The sequence below is a fragment of the Amblyomma maculatum genome, chromosome 8 (assembly GCF_055883805.1).
Source record: "Amblyomma maculatum isolate TAMU_Amacu chromosome 8, ASM5588380v1, whole genome shotgun sequence".
In the NCBI taxonomy this organism is placed as follows: Eukaryota; Metazoa; Arthropoda; class Arachnida; order Ixodida; family Ixodidae; genus Amblyomma; species Amblyomma maculatum.
In genome coordinates, this window is record NC_139351.1 from 72,391,754 (window position 1) to 72,407,825 (window position 16,072).

Sequence of the window (16,072 nt, forward strand, 5' to 3'; positions counted from 1 at the left end):
ACTGTCAAACAGCTGGCATTGAATGAAGCAACACTAGCCCTCAATGTCAGCGATATGTGTCGAGCTTCACCGAATGGCAAAATGTTTTGTGAGGTGTTGCTTATGTTTGCGACAATATGGTACATCAAGACTTTCAAACAATGTTGAATTAAAGTGAAAGGCACACAAACTACATTATCATCATCATCAGCCGGACTATGCCCACTGCAGTGCAAAGGCCTCTCCCATATTACTCCAATTAACCCGGTCCTGTGGTAGCTGTACTGACTACACCCCGTAGTAACAAGAATGATGGCAATACGTGTGCATTTTCAATGCACAGTGGACGGCAACACTTTCCACAGTCTTGAGCTGTATGCTCGACCAAACCTACAGACTTAAGACAGAATGTAACCCACAGGCGTACTGCAAATCCAGCATTCTGTCACAGTTTGGGCTGATTTGGCATTAGGCCGCCCGATCAAAGAAAAGCCGCAAGGTTGTCACACATGCACATCCCTCGTGCACAAAAATCTTCGTTCTTTTATTCTCTTTCCAAAAGCACTGGCTCCTTCCGCCACCACCACCGGGGGTGTGGTGCACAGGTGTGTTCCGAGGTCAACCGGCCACGGTTCCTATACACACGTGCTGGGCTGACACAGAAAGTGGGGCTCTTTTTACTCATGTTCACTGTCTTTGGTCACACGGCGGCGGCCACCAACCGCTAGGGTAAAGAACCCTACTGCTGGGGGAATGGGTCGGCCAGTTGGGTGACCTTGGGGAACCGTGTCCGAGACACCCCCGGTGGCAGCTGCTCCAGCTGTTCCTGCGCCCACAGCAGCAGACGCAGCAGCACTGACAGCTGCGGCCGTGGATTCTGCTCATCCAGGAGCGCTGCGTTGACCTCGCTGGCCACCTTCTGTCGTTGCGACGGGTGCAGCAGATCCCCGAAGGGACTCGACTGGGGCTCCTCGAAAGCCAGCAGTGCCAGCGTCCGCTCCAGCTCAGACAGCACCTGCTTGCAACGCACGTGGGAGTCACGTGAAGGAAAGAACGGTTATGTTCTGTCTTATACCTCTGTCACACGAGCAGATTTAATGTCATTCGAATCGAATGTAATTCGGTTTCTTTCGGTGCTACACGGTAAAATACAATGTCATTCGCAAATGGTAGCGATTACGATCAGCTACAAAAAATGCTGCACAGAAGGAGCATCAGTGCGCATAAAAGGCGTTTGAAATCACTATGTAACATTTTAAAGCTGATCAAAACATTTCTGTACGATAATTCAAGCGAAAAACATTACTTTTGGCTGTGCTGTAGCACTTTAGCCATAAAAATCCAAGCCAAGTATCGAGTCACCCAGAAATCCGAAATATGTAAATAAACAATATGGCTGAACACAGCGGAGCGCGGATACACAGTGCGGAGACGCACGGAGACACGTAGAGCATGCAAGTGGCGTCCAAACTGTGAGGCGCTCAGTCAAAACTTTAAATAGTTCCGAGACAAACATACGTGGAGATGCGGTTACCAAGGAACACAGAGCCGAAAATGATCGTGAGTCGCTGCCATTACTGGACCACTGCTGTGACCGAGAGTAATGCCGTTCCGCGAGAGTCTGCAGTGCTAATAATTTTACACCTAAATTAACAGGTTTTAAAACAAAACTTTAGAAATATAATTTTTAAATTTCAATGTGCGCAGAATATGTTGTTGCGTTACTTGTTTCTGCTGCGTATCTGGCGTCAAGAGTACACATTCGGTTCGCGATCGAATGCGAATGAGTTCCCCAAACTCATTCGATGAAGAATGTCATTCGAACCTAATGACATTAAATTTTCTCGTGTAGCATGGGAATAATGACATTAGATGCTAATGTCATTCGATACGAATGACATTAACTTTGCTCGTGTGACAGGGGTATTAAACCCGCAGCTTAAACCTAGTAAAGTCGAACCTCGATATAACAAAGACCTACTTGCCAAGGAAAATTTCGTTAAATCACGAATTTCATTACGTCTGGGTTCCAATGTTTTCGCTGCCCAGTTAAAGTAAAAGGTTCGTGGAACACAGCTAATAGATAGGAACTTTTAAGTATGATTCAGAAAATAAGCAAAAAATTCAAGCAATAATAGCTCTTACAAGGGCACCAGATGTTCTTTTGTATATCAGGAGCATAATGAGTGTTAGTGAGCGAACACATAATTTTTCTCCGTATTTGCAAAGAGCGAGCACAGTGCCTAGTACTCAAAGCCGCCTCCAGATGTGGCCACTAGTATCATCATCATCCAATGTTTGCAAACAGAGACAAGAGTCCCTAGATCAGCTGGAACGCTTTCATATTATAGACTAGATTAGGCGTATGTTCGCACCGCCCAAGCAGGCACAGCTACCGTGGGTGCAGCAATCTTTTGCTCAGGCCTCACGTACGCGTACCGTATAGAGCCCACCTCCCAGTTTTGCTGCTGAGAACTTAAAAAAAAAAGTCGTTAGCGCTACCCTTCACATCGTCCCAGTCCATAGTGTATTTTTTGGCAGCGCGCCAAGATGCTGAGCAGCGAGAACATCACCGGTATGTCTCTTGGCATTAGCTCTAGTAGTGAAGTGAGGGGGGGGGGGGCAGCGAGCTTGGCAGAGTGCCAGCGGCCTTGAAAAGAGTGATCATGCAGCGAATGGGATGAGCGGCGTCCGCTACCACAAAATCACTGAACCGCGTGATAGCAGCAAACGCCTTTGAAGTGGAACGATGCTAAAAGGCTAAAAGCCGGAGTAATAATTGCGGGTGACCACGTGCCTTCTTTGATGATGGCTGGAAGGATAGCCGACTCGTAAAAAAAAAAAAAAAAAGATCAACTTTTTCCACATATTAAACCTTCCCCTCAAACTCTATTTTTCTTGAAAAAGAAAGAAAGTGGGTTCATTACACGTGTAAATATGGTACTTCCGGTCAGCACTTTGCTGTTCTGACTTGCCAGTAACATTATAGCATGATGCGTTCTAAGACTTCCGTACCGCGGGCTTTGTATGCACACAGCAGCGTGGCGGTATGCCCCCGTCAACATCATTTTGTTTCGCTCGCAGATTGCTGCCGGCAAAATTGGTGCGTAAAAGGTTTGGTTTGGTTTGTGGGGTTTAACGTCGCAAAGCGACTCAGACTATGAGAGACGCCATAGTGGAGGACACCGGAAATTTAGACCACCTGGGGTTCTTTAACGTGCACTGCCATCGCACAGCACACGGGCGCCTTGCTTTTCGCCTCCACTGACAAAAAAGCACGCGTAAGATGCGATGTGTCTGGACTGAAGTTCTAGCTCTCATTCAATTGTCAAGTTGGTTGCTCGTAGATACATGCAATATGCAAGAACTTTGGTTTGGTTAGTGGGGTTTAACGCCCAACGTCCCGAAGCAGCTCAGACTATGAGCAACGCTGCAGTGAAATATTCGGGAAATTTTGACCACCTGGAGTTTTTTAATGTGCACTGACATCGCACAGCACACGGGCGCATGGCTTTTTGGCTCAGTCGGCCGCCGAGGCCGGCCCGCATCCTTGGGCACAGTAGTCGAGCTCCCTAACCCCTGCGCAACCCTGGCGGGGCCTGCGAGGACTTCGTTAAATCGAATGTGCGGCATAAAATTACTTTGTTATATTATGAAGAAGAATACATAGTTTTAAATGGGGCAGAGATTGGGAAATTTTAGAAAATCCGTTACATCGCTAATTTCGCTACACTGAGATTCGTTATATCGAGGTTCGACTAAATACAGCTTAAGACCGTGGAACGTATCACCACCCAGTGTTTTTTCAATGCATGTGTATTGTCCTCACTGTCGTCTTCCTCTGTGTGAAGCTCAGGCACATGTGTCTATAAAGTTTATAATGAGGAGTGTGCTAAAAGGGGTTCCGTGACACATAGCAAGCATACCAAGGGGTGTGCTATGGCCTTCAATACACAAGAATGCATACTAGCAAGGAAAACATATTATCCAGACTGCCCATTCTGAAAAATGTAGCTGGTGAATGAGGTGCACAGACAACTATTGACAAAGTTTGTATACCAACTAGGATTTTCTGGCAGAATGTCTGAGCAGCTACTAATATAGTGATCAGGAATAGACTATATTCACAAAGTCATTGAAACTTTGGACACATCGCAGCTGTTCTCTCTTTGCTGCTGCGTTTCACTTATTGGCAAGTTGCGATCACGTGGTGAAGAGCTGCTCCCACCTGTGTAGCTGTGTCCTGGACACTTCTGTCTTTAGCAGTACCTGGCCAAGTATAAAGCATTGACAAAATGTGGCAAAAGTTCTCCATTGTTTTTAAAATGAGGAGCAGACTGAAGCAGTTAGAAGTTCATTACAAGAAGGCCCCGCATTTCGACCATACGGGACCCACAGCCCTAGTCTTACAGAGTACTGACAGAGTCACGCTACTTTAATTTGCATTCATTTGGAGTTTCTTGGAGAACGGCTTGATAGCATATCATTTGTCCGTTCAGTTTTTCAAGGGCTTACAAATACCTCCATGAGCACAAGAAAAGGCACCACAAGAAGGGTTCCACACCTGGGGGTTCTCCTCGCCGCACTCGCTGAGGTGGTCCTGTGCATAGGCGAGCGCCTCCTCAGTGCGGCCCTCGCGGATGAGCTCAATAAGGTGCTGCTGCCGCAGGTGGAACAGCAGGCACCGGTCGTTGTCCAGCAGCTCGGGCCGCAGACCGTTGAGCAGGGACACCGCTTCCAGCACACGGCCCTACATGCAAGGAGCCCTTCACTTCACCAAAGCGCAAGGCGTAGCTGGCCAAGAGGACAATTGGGAAAAATTTCATGACAGACTTATGAAGCTAGGGGTCTCAAACACTCTCACAGAATTGATTGAGGCTGCTGTTACCATTCAGCATCAAAGACTACTCAGATCTAAGATGGGGAAGAAAATTTTAGAGGTTGGGCTGTGAGCTTAAGCAGGAGCAGGTGCGCTCAAAACATATGCCGCGTCAAATAAAGGTCAAGATTAAAATCCCTCTGCTACCCTGAAACATGCACCTTGCCTTTCACGAAGGGAGACATAAAGACAAGGCAGAGGCATTTCAAGCGAGGTATACAGGTCAACAGAAAGTCCTATATATGCGCGCTGCAGTATAAGAGAGCAAACCAGCACACGCAGGCATGATGGTTAGGGAAGACAGAACCCTGGTGGCGTGCTGCACAGTCCGTGACGTCGAGACAGTAGAAACTGAGGTAATGGCCATAGCCTTGGCAGTCAGGCAAGGTCGGATCAAGGTGGTCATCAGCGACTCAAAAATGCTGCAAGAAATTACGAATCGGGGAGGGAGATGAAGACGGCCATCCATATATTAAACAAAGGGAAGACAGAATCCACAGAACTAGTTTTGGTCGTTTGGGCACCAGCTCACCAAGGACTTGGAGGAAATGAGGAAGCTCATTCGGTCGCCCAAGGTCTCGCTCACCGGTCGACCGCTCGACCCTTCCACAATACCAAAGTTGTAAACAGCCTAGAGGATAGGATATGCGTGCACACCAGGAAATCACACTACTGCAGATTGAATCAACAAATTTATCCGCTGCTGGACAGAACGCTAAATAAGAAAGAGGAGGTTATGTGGAAGGAGGAAATTACAGACTGAGTTTTTTCCCAAGACAGTACTCCACAGCAAATAGCATCCTCAAGTTTTTAGGTCAAAGCGCAAACTTTTTCACGAGGCAGCAACCTTGATCCACATGGAGTGGACATGTCTGACTCAGTAACATAGCTCACATACTCTAGAGTCCTGGTAGGCTTTGCTATGCAGCCCAGACCGTAACGTCGAGCAGGACATAATCCTTCAAGCCCTTGCTGCTGCTATGTCCCAAGGGATTCCGGCCGATAAGGGAGATGAACTTCTTTCCTGGTGTCCATCGACTGGTGTCTCAATAAAGTTGCTTTTCTCTCTCCCGGAATCTGCTTGTAATCAAATCACTGAGTACAGGTGCATTCAGTATAACTCAGCACATACAAAACATGACCTTTGTGCAAAAGACTTTTACTCGGTCATGCTCCTTATAAGTTTCCTGTGTGTTTGCCAAAATTACTGCTCTTACCATATCTAAACCAAGTTTCTGTATTGTCATGTAGATTGTGTCATGTAGATTGTGTTACTCGTAATTGTTTTTCTTCTTGAACCTGACTTCCTACAATCCGCTGAATGTACAGGACAAACATCTGGTGATGGTTACTAAGGAGGAGAGGCCTTAGGTGTCTTGCACTCCCTTTAACCTATCCCTTCTGGGTTCACATTGTTAATAATGCAAACGATAAGAGACAAGGAATATTGAGGTCAATGTCATCTTGTAAAACTTGGCTCTTCTCTGGCTATGCCGGAAGGTATTAGAAAAAGAGGCAGTATACGCCAACACCGCAGAAAAGGATACACACATGTGCTTCATAGCTTGTTTCTTACCCTTTTCTAGATAAAAGGGTAACCCCCCCTCCCTTCCATATATATTTTTTTTAACCACAGTTCTGTTACAGAAAGGTAAACTAATATAAAATGGACAATACTACAGCGCAGTGTCACTAATCAGGCACCTGGATCAATAGGTCGAAAAAGTGCTTTAATTGCTGGACAAGTGGTGCCATTTCTTGATAGATCTGCCATCAAATTTTTTGAAGTCCTTGCACTGAGCACCCGTTGCTGCAAAAAAGTGTCCATCATTGGCAGAGGTGTATGAAGCCTCGGTGTAAGAAAGAAAAGTGGAAAGAGGGAACCGAGAAAGAAAGAGGCAAAGCGGAAAAAAAAAAAGCATTTCCTTTCTGGTTTTCCCGCACCGAGAAGCAACGGTGATCCACAGTATGGTGGCTGTAGGGGGTAGTGTGACGGACGAGGGTATGCGTGCCTTGCTCAGGAGAGTGCGAAACCGCGATTAAAATTCGCGGAGCCTCTAGAGACGCTGCAGTGCGGCTGGTGTGCCACGGATGGCCACAGATGATGTGCGGCCAGGCCGCCAGGTCAGCCTGGCACAGTTGCCTTCGACGCCCACATGCGTTGTGTTTCACTCCGTGTCTCTTGTTCTCGCTAAGATACTCTGCTGGGCGAGTTAGTAAACATCCATTTTTAATAAAAAACGGCGCGAACAGGAAGACACAAGACAAGATAAAAGGAAGCTATAGGACAAGCGCTGACTCACAACTCAGCCTCAGCTTTTAATCCAAGGCCCAGACAAACACAAAAGCGACAAAAACGAAGCTTTCGCCTATTTGACCAGGTTAGAATTTTGTATCGGCACAAAGAAAAGTTGGCGAGAGAACTGGTTGAAGCATATTTTATTTCAAGAGACATCAAGTGCATCAGACTGCTCTAGAGGTTTCTTTTTTTAGTGACTTTTTGTTTAGCAGATGAACCCAGGAATGATTTACGCGAAAGCTTTGTTTTCGTCACATTTGTTTTTTCTGGGCCTTGGATTAAAGGCTGAGGCTGAGTTGTGAGTCAGCACTTGTCCTGTAGCTTCTTTTTACCTTGTCTTGTGTCTTCCTGTTCGCGCTGTTTTTTATTAACGATGGATCTTGTTCTCGCGTTTCTGTGGTGCTGGAATTTTTATTTATTGCAGTGATGTAGTATATGCGAAGAGCTTGTCATGGCTTCGAAAGCACGAACGTGCTTTGTACCGGGATGCAAAAGTGGATACTGATCTCGTTCACTGAAGGCTTTCCTTTTTCGAGCCCCGATGGAAGCAGCGCGGCGAGAACTGTGGGCTCAAAATATAAAGAGAGCCGACAAGGAGCTCGCTTCAGATTGTGTAGTATGTGAGCGCCACTTCAAGAAGAAGTTTATAGAGGACTTTTAAGCATGTGATCTGCGGAAGGGTGGTTGAAATTTGACGCGATCGGCCCCACCTGAAAGACGACGCTGCTCTCATGGTATTTCCGGATGCGCCCAAGTATTTTACAAAGAAACCCCGACCAAATGCAAAAAGAGAAACTTCTGTGAACAAAAAGCACCCCCATCAAAACGAAGGAAAGTGCACACAGCAGCCGCGCATATGCCAAGCCAGCATGACGCTGGCGTTTCTATCGCAGCCGTTCCAGCTGCACGGGACGACAATTTGTAAGAAGCAGAGATACAGTATTTTTATGAAAATCTTAACTTCCATGTCAGCTGCTGGAACAAGCTTCGCTTGACGACCTGACACTGTTTGCTTCGCTGTTTGTGAGCAGGATGGAGAGGAAACCGTACATGTGCTGCTGCGGCTGATCAAGTTTTACTGGCAAAGCAACCAGATGGGCTTCATACTTTGCTCTGCTTTTGTGCGAGGCAAACTGTACTCGGAGTGCGTTGCCACGTCATCAGCCAAGATGCAAGTGGTCGTTGATGAAACACATTCGCTTGTAATGTGTACAGGCAGTGGGATGACGCCGTTTTCTATCAACGGGGCCTTTAACGTTGTAGCGTTAAAAGGTAACTGTACATGCAGAACACAGGAACATGATTTAGCTGACAGAAAGCAAACGGGCTAAGCGAAAGCACAAAACCCTGCCCGCATCAGTGCGAAACACGCTGCCACCGCCGACGCTAACACACCTGCGTCCTGTAGCGCCATCTGTCATCGTCATCGCTACTCTAAGCAGCTCCTCAACGCCGGCCGTCGCACTACCCCCTACAGCCACCATTCACCCTCCGAAATTTGCAGGATATTTTGTGACCACATCAACTGCAAACTTTGTGAATCCTCGTGAATGCAAACATTTAACACACACTATGTCTAAGGCACATAGCTACTAAACCTATATGAAAAGCCAGAAGAATAACTTTGTAGTCCACTGCACAGATATAACAGAGACGTTACCTCTTGAAGACAGTCACGGATGCGGATACGTTCATCGAGCGTGTCTAGTGGCACGGGTGGGACCACGCCAGCTTCAAGCCGAAACTTGTCGGCAGCTTCCTTGAAGCCCTCAGTGACCAGGTAGTCCATGATGATCCGGTTCAGGTCACCACGATGCAAGTGAACCTTGTCAAGCCTCTCCAGCCACTCGGCACGGCATGTCTCCTCTGCGTTTGGACCCGTCTTGTCACCAGACCCTGCGTGTACGTGCCTCGTATGTAGTCACTGCTAGTGCAGCGAGAGTAGCTGCAGTCATTCGGTCCCAACAATCACACCTCAACCAGAGAAACACAGACAAAGTAATTCCATACCACACAGTTGTTTGTAGCTTGTTTGAGTGCACTCTAGCTGAAAGTGCTTTTATGTATTAACAGCAAAATTTTATTGTTGCTGCAGAAGAAAAATGTATTTTGGTGTTGTCCCACAAGTCAGTTGCTGAAATGTCCTAGGGTATAAGAGGACACATCTGCTCTATCCACTTATAACAATACTGGGCAACCAGGTAACAAGGTAGGAAAGGAAAAACCTTTTTGAACTTATTTCTAAATTTTTTGCTACCAAGGACATCTCCAGTAGTGAACCTTGCCACATGATACAAACCCTCTATTATATTCTCGCAGCTGTTTCTTTTCTAAATATCACAAGTCTACAGAAAGACTTGGTGCTTAATTTAATGCTTTAAACAGATTGTGACATTTGTGTTCTACTCTGTAAGAAAATGCTTCTTTCCAGACAGCTAACGTGTCCTGTTCAGTATCGATTTGAATGATTTTTTTTTTTTATAATGAACGATGCACAACACACCCTCTCAAGGGTAAAGAGCATCACTACTAAAATGGCACATGATTGTAAAAAGCCAGTCGTAGTAATTATGCTATTAGCCAGCACGCTATCCAGCTGAGAAAGATACACAATGAACCTGTCAGCCGAGTGCTGGGTAGCCTTGTAACCTGATGTGACGAATGTGATCCCATGCGGTGATGGGACTAAATTAAATTTAGGGGGAGGAGGGTAATGTCACCTTTTAGTGACTTCTGATATATTATAACCACATAGAACTCGGGAACGAAGTGGCAACACACCTCTCAAAAGAGGCCCTCCAGTCAAATGTGTCGACCGGGTATCATGACATAATGGTTAGTACCATTAAACCTGCTGGCATGATATTGTGGGGACATGCTAGCTAAGGGGACTGCCACATATTGAGCAGATCAGATTAACTGAGATGTCAGGACATCCAGTCGAAGCCATTCGCTGGAGGGCCTTGGGCTAAGACGAGCGCATTGCCACTTAGTTCAGAAGTACCTGACAAGAGTTGTTCGGTTTAACGATCCAAAGCGACTTCGGCTATGAGAAACGCCGTGGTGGAGAGGTCCGGAAATTTCGACCACCTAGGGTTCTTTAACATGTACTGACATCGCACAGTACCCGGCCGCCTTGTTTTTCACCTCCATCGAAAAGCGGCCGCCGCGGCTGGGATTCAATCCCACATCCTTCGGTTCAGCGTTCATGTGAGCGTTCAAGAGCCCTAACCCATAAGCCACCGCAGCGGGGCCCGAAAAGAGTTGTGGCATCCTGACTGGTATGTAAACGACCGTGTATTCACATATGCTCAGACTTGTACTAAAGCTGTTTGTATGTGAGCCTCTACTATGCACCCTGCCCTCCTGCTACTTTTGATTCAACCGGAAACTTTATTTATAAAGGTAAAACCGAACGGATTTTGAAATTACCACGCATAGTAGCTGGTTATGGACAGAAAATAAAGCAACTAACTGAATCCGCTTTTCAGAAGAGTAAGAAAAAAATATTGCAGCAAGAAAATATCTCGCAGACGTGGCTAGCTATATCGCGAATTTCGCTATTATGGGAACACCCTGCAATATTTTTTCGGCGGTTCTGAGCTACTGAGTCTATTCTGAAAGGCCGGGCCAAGCAAGGTCAGAAAAATGAAAAAAAGGAGTGAAGACATACAACACCGCTTCATAATGTTTCCACAGAGTACCGACGCTACCATTAGTGACGACGTCCAAGACCCTAACCAAGCGTTCAGAGTCCGTTTGAGCTAGCACGGGAGCTAAATTTACCAAGGTCCCGTAACTCGAAGCTTCGAGTAGGCGACCCAGCGATAGCCCGTGCAATCTACAAACGGGGCTGGAAGCAAAAGTTTAAGTCGCAGTTGTAACGGAAACCCAGCACAGCTAAGAAGAGCTTGAACACAGCCGGTTCTACTACATAAAGTGTGTGTGCGCAACGAAATTGCTTACGGACACGTTCATTTTGGGCGGCTTTAGGACTGCTTGCTCATCACGACCAACATGATGTGCACTCAGCTGTGGACGACGAATGCGGGAGGCATCGCATGTTCGGTTCACATTTACAGAAACTTACTCGATTTGCTAAGAGGCGCTGTGCTTTGACTCATGGTTACAGCCCTGTTACAGCTCAGCTGGTTCAGCTGCTTGACGCTGTGCGAAAAGTTGTGCGACAGTCGATCCGCTGCGTTCAGTTCCGTTGGCTCCAGCCCCTCAAAGTTACACAACGCGATGTAGGTAACTCGCACAACACTCAGCCACCTTCACAGACACCATAGCAGTACATCCAAAAGAAAAGCTGCCGTTCAACCACAATTACAGGCAAAATACACGGACTGCGCGACCAACACACAAACCGCACTTGCAAGAAAAGCACACAAACAGCAGCAGCACCTGTCCCAGAATTCCACACTCCTTTGGCGAGAGCAAGATGGCGGTTACGGTGTGCTGCTGCGACATGTCTGCAGACCATTTCGTCAAAGCTTAACGCTCGGCGGGCTGCCGTGGTCTTCGTTTCGCCATGGCCAGCGAAAAGTAAGCCTGCGCCTTTGCGCCCGTGCGTCCAGCGCATCGTTCTCGCTTCGTCTTCCGGGTTTGTAGAGCATTTGATCGGCGCTTCGCCTGGAGATCGCGGAAAGAGCGGAATAGATGCAGATCGCTGATCATCACTTCGCTCTCCCGAAGGAAAACGCGGTGACTGGTAGGAGCTGGGAGAAAGTCAGCGTTGTTCGCCCGCGCCGTGTCCACGACGCTATCTAGCGGTTTGGGCGGCGGCGGCCGCCGCGGTCCCGTTTCGACGGACCCGAAAGGCACTCCACGCCAGCTGGGCGCGGTGCCTTGAATTGGACCGGCAGTGAGCGTGAGAAACTGTCCCGTTGGTCGTCCTTGTGCTTGGATCGCTTCGATCACGGCGGCAAACGTCGACAGAGGTTTCCGTGCCAATATGCGAGCCACCACGGGGGGCTCGTTCGTGTTTCTGCTCTCCGCGTTGCACTTGTTGTTTACTTTATGTTCGGAGTGTGCCTCACTCATTGCGCTTGTAAGGAGACGTGCTCTGACAACCAACTTGCCCCATGAGCTGTCGTTGCTTTAGAATGAAAAAGCGTGCCACAACGGGACGCCTAGATCGTTGCGTTGCTTCGTTTCGGCGACGGTTCTTTCGGAGCGTCGAACGCGCGGCCCGGGCCAGAGGGCACGCTTGTTCGGGTCCCCTCGCATTGTAGAGTTGTAGACTTCGCAAAGGAGTCGTGAGAGTGATACACACAGTACGCCGTGATTCGACGTCCGGCCAGACGAGTGCAGTTTCGTTTGCAACTATATCCGCATGTGAATGCAGAGTTCTGGCGAATTTTAGATATCTTATTCGTCACTTACCTATCTTCAAGATTGACTGTGGATTCCGAAGTCATGCGTTCGCCCCTTGAGACCAACCTTTCGCACTTGCCTTCTTGTGGTGCCTTTTCGGAAGGCTTGAAGTAAAGCAGTGCGCGAGTATGCATGTGAGTGAATATACAACTACACGCCGAACTAAAGGGCCATTTGGATAGCGTATGCTCCTTTTATTTAATGGAGGGCTCTCCACAAGCATGAGATTTTGGTAGATCTGGATCTTTAAAATGTTGATCGAGGTAAATGCAGTGGTGACCCACTTTTTTCCCAGCAGTGCAGCCTAATGTGCAACAGCACATTCATTTTACACGTTGCTCCCCCCATCATGGGAAGCTACACTGCGGTGCTTCACATGAAAATTAGGGCATTGTTAATCCCATCTGGCTAATGTGGCTAACGCACATCCTACTACAGCCAAACTTGACATGATAGCAGTAGTTAATAAATGCACTAGGAAAAAAAATGCATGACTGCAATTTCCAACTATGTTACTACATTTTTAATGCACAGAAAGTCTTCATCCAGTGCAATACAAGGGTATGCTCGATGCTTGTCAAGGCTTTTTCACTCGTGTCGAACAAGTGTTGATTGTCGTGGCCATAATAGCTCTGTCCAGATTTGCTGAGGTCTAGTGTCATGGTGATGAGCAAAAAACGGTGACACTGAAGTCTCTATAAGAGTAGCTGATTCATTACACTCTTCACCAAAACTGAGCAGCTGCAGAGTTTGATTGTTAATTAGTCCACATTTGTGCTTATGGACTACTGCACAAAAAGTACACATAAGCAGGGGTCGCTCAAAATGCGGAGGCATGTTTCCACACAACCAGAAAGCATTGAAATGCGCATTCATTGTGTCTGTGGAAGTGGCAGGAATGGGGCTACCTAGCTGTACCAAGGCTAAGCGAAATTAAATTTTTAAAATTTTATTGATGACATGCTCTATGTTTCGAGGCTAAGTGACATTTGGCAAACTCCTTTGGTTGCCGTTAAATGTGATACATTTGCTGTGCTGCTAAATAACCACAACTTGAAACTACTCATGCGAGGGGCACGTTATTGTGCTTGCAAGCAGTGAGTCAGTGTCGCTGAGTAGTTTACGGTGTGCCTGGCACTGGTCCAGTGTTGACTGCAGGGCATGTGATGACTGGAGGGGATTGTGTAACCCAGTAGCGGCAGTGCGTGGAAGCCTTTCAATCTCGTGGAACCCAATATGGGAAGCCTTACAGCAGATCGACCCATTGAAGCTTCCATAATTTGTTGGTTGCTCTTCTATGACAGCAGAGTACGAGGCAGGAAATCTGACTGCCCAGCCTTTTCTGGTGGAGTGTGTTTGTATTCTCCTGGTCAGTGTGGGCTTCTCCCTTTGTCCTTACCCATTAGCTTTGCTCGCTGACGAAGATTGGTACTGACGGCATGATTAGCTTTTGTCATAGTAGCACATTATAGCTTTGTGTTTGAAGCTGTAAACAGTATGGGCATGAAAAAAGGTCACTGAATAGTTTAGAGCATAGTTTTGATGGAAGATGGCATGCTGACAGTCAGCTAACCATGCACATCTGGTTTCTCAGTGAATGAAAGCTCAGGGACGTGAGAAGTAGCTGAATTCTTTTGAGGGCACATAAGCAGTAACCGTGGTGCTGAATAATTGAGATCGGAAAGAGTGTTTCACCTTTATTGCTGTTGGTGTTTTATATCATAATAATTGATAACTCCTTACATGACTAATTTTCTGTCATCTTGATTCCACACATGGTGTTGAATAGGTGAGACATGAAAGAAAATTCCATCATTATTGCCATTGATGTTTGATATCTTAATAATGGATTTGTCTAATTTTTTTGTCACCTTGATTTTACATGCTCATTTTAACGCAGTATCGCATTGAAGTATTAATTATTGATTATCTTGATTCCATTTTTAGTGGCTATGAGGTGTGTGCATGGTTGGCAATCTGTAATGCATTCCTTTTCTTTACATGGCTTCCATGCAAGTGTGTGGGAAAGACAGCATTAGTTTTGCCCCCTACATTGTTCAAGTTGTCTGTAAATCTTCATTTATTTATTTAAATTGTGCCATTTGGTATAGCTGGGCTGTAAACTATTTTGTATCATTGGCACACACAAGTGTGAATGGGTCAGATTGGCAAAGCTTGTCACTGCCAGAAGGGAAGAGAGGATTGAGAAATAGTTACGGAGGTGGTTTACTTGAGTGCCGCTTGATTTATGCACAGCTTCGTGCAGTCAAGACTGTGGGCAAAATAGTCGGCTGTGGTGCTCATTTGACATTGCGCCATGATCTGTGCATCCTGATATGGGACCTCCTGTATCATTTCACAAGTGACAGGCCGAAAATTTTCAAATGCCTCTGCTAGCTGGTGTTAGCCTTTGCAACGTCTGCACGTACCACCTTCATTGAAGCATTTTCACTTGAGTTTGGTTGCTATTTGTGTACGAGACCTGTTTCAATAGCACGCCTTAGCAACACTTACATGACACGATTCTAAGGGCACCACATTTTAGCACAGATATGTCTTGCTACTCTCTTTTTACACTCTTTACACTCTCTCTCCCTCTCTCTACACTCTATCTTTTACACTCTTTGCACTCTATATTCAAATGGCCTCTTGTTTTTAGACTGGGAGAATTTTCCTTTAACCGCATATTCCTGTGCAGCTCTCTGTGGAGTTGGGTTGAAGCATTTTGTGCCTGCTTCTACTTCTATCCATTAGTTGAAGGGGAGTGTGTTGACTTATTCGTCTTCTCTGTTCGTGTCCGTGCAGGGTGGAATGGGTGGAGATTATCGAGCCCCGCACCAAGGAACACATGTACGCCAATCTGACAACTGGCGAGTGCGTCTGGGATCCACCCATTGGCGTCAAAATGTGAGTGGGTGGAATACTTCTTATGGCTGGAGCAGTAGCTGCTGGGAATGAGGGAGTTTAAGCTGCTTGCTAATCCGCATTTACATTTTCTTGCGGAGTAAGAATGTGACCCACTTGGTGGTGGTTCATTTCAGACACTGCGGCAATGAGGTACAGTTGGTTATTTGAATTTGTTAAATGCTGCTAGCATACACAGAGAAGTGAACACAATCAACAGCATGAAACATGCTTCACATTGCCATTATCTTGGGCTTTCTCTTGTGTGCAGCACAGCAGCAGTGCATATAAAAGTTAACTTCTTTACTTCTTTTGCTTATTTGAAGAATGCATATGGTTCACAATTTTGTGTACGGCCACAAATACCCTTTGGGCAAAGCAACATTGATGTCGCTAAGGAAGCTACATGGGAGGCAGTAATGCTTTAAAGTAGGCTATACTGTTCAGTATGTGGTAGACATCTGGATGCAAATGAAAAATGTGCTTAAACCTCAAAATGAGAGTAGGTACAGGAGAGAAGATGAAACAAAAGGTGGCGCCTCTTTTGTTATGCCTTCTGACCTGCCCCCCCCTCACTGTTCCTCTCATTCCATCACGTAGTGAGAAACCGCAGTCAACTGGGGTTAATTTGA

At 46.5% G+C, this 16,072-nt stretch overlaps 2 protein-coding genes across 5 annotated transcripts in view; one reads left to right on the plus strand and one right to left on the minus strand.

The window, feature by feature from the left end:
* Positions 1–495: 495 nt before the first annotated feature.
* LOC146181502 (glucose-induced degradation protein 8 homolog) lies at positions 496–11,574 on the minus strand. 2 transcript variants are annotated; one of them, XM_084576561.1, is made up of 4 exons: positions 11,248–11,574; positions 8,818–9,053; positions 4,544–4,729; positions 496–997 (listed from the first exon to the last, which is right to left on the minus strand). In XM_084576561.1, exons 1-4 carry the CDS (start codon positions 11,279–11,281, stop codon positions 719–721), a joined length of 735 nt encoding a protein of 244 aa, XP_084432687.1. In that variant the 5' UTR covers positions 11,282–11,574; the 3' UTR covers positions 496–718. The 2 variants fall into 2 exon arrangements, with proteins under 2 accessions (XP_084432687.1, XP_084432688.1); XM_084576562.1 differs by having other exon boundaries at positions 496–994; positions 11,248–11,573.
* A 17-nt stretch (positions 11,575–11,591) lies between these two features.
* The window catches only part of LOC146181503 (rho GTPase-activating protein 39-like), a 38,926-nt gene continuing 34,445 nt past the window's right edge, over positions 11,592–16,072 (plus strand). For all 3 annotated transcript variants that reach the window (XR_014700213.1, XM_084576559.1, XM_084576560.1), the window contains exons 1-2: positions 11,592–11,705; positions 15,342–15,443. Coding sequence is in view for 2 of the 3 variants with exons in the window: in XM_084576559.1 (XP_084432685.1) it covers positions 11,692–11,705; positions 15,342–15,443 (116 nt within the window). In the remaining variant the exon portion in view is untranslated. The remainder of the gene's footprint in view (positions 11,706–15,341; positions 15,444–16,072) is intronic.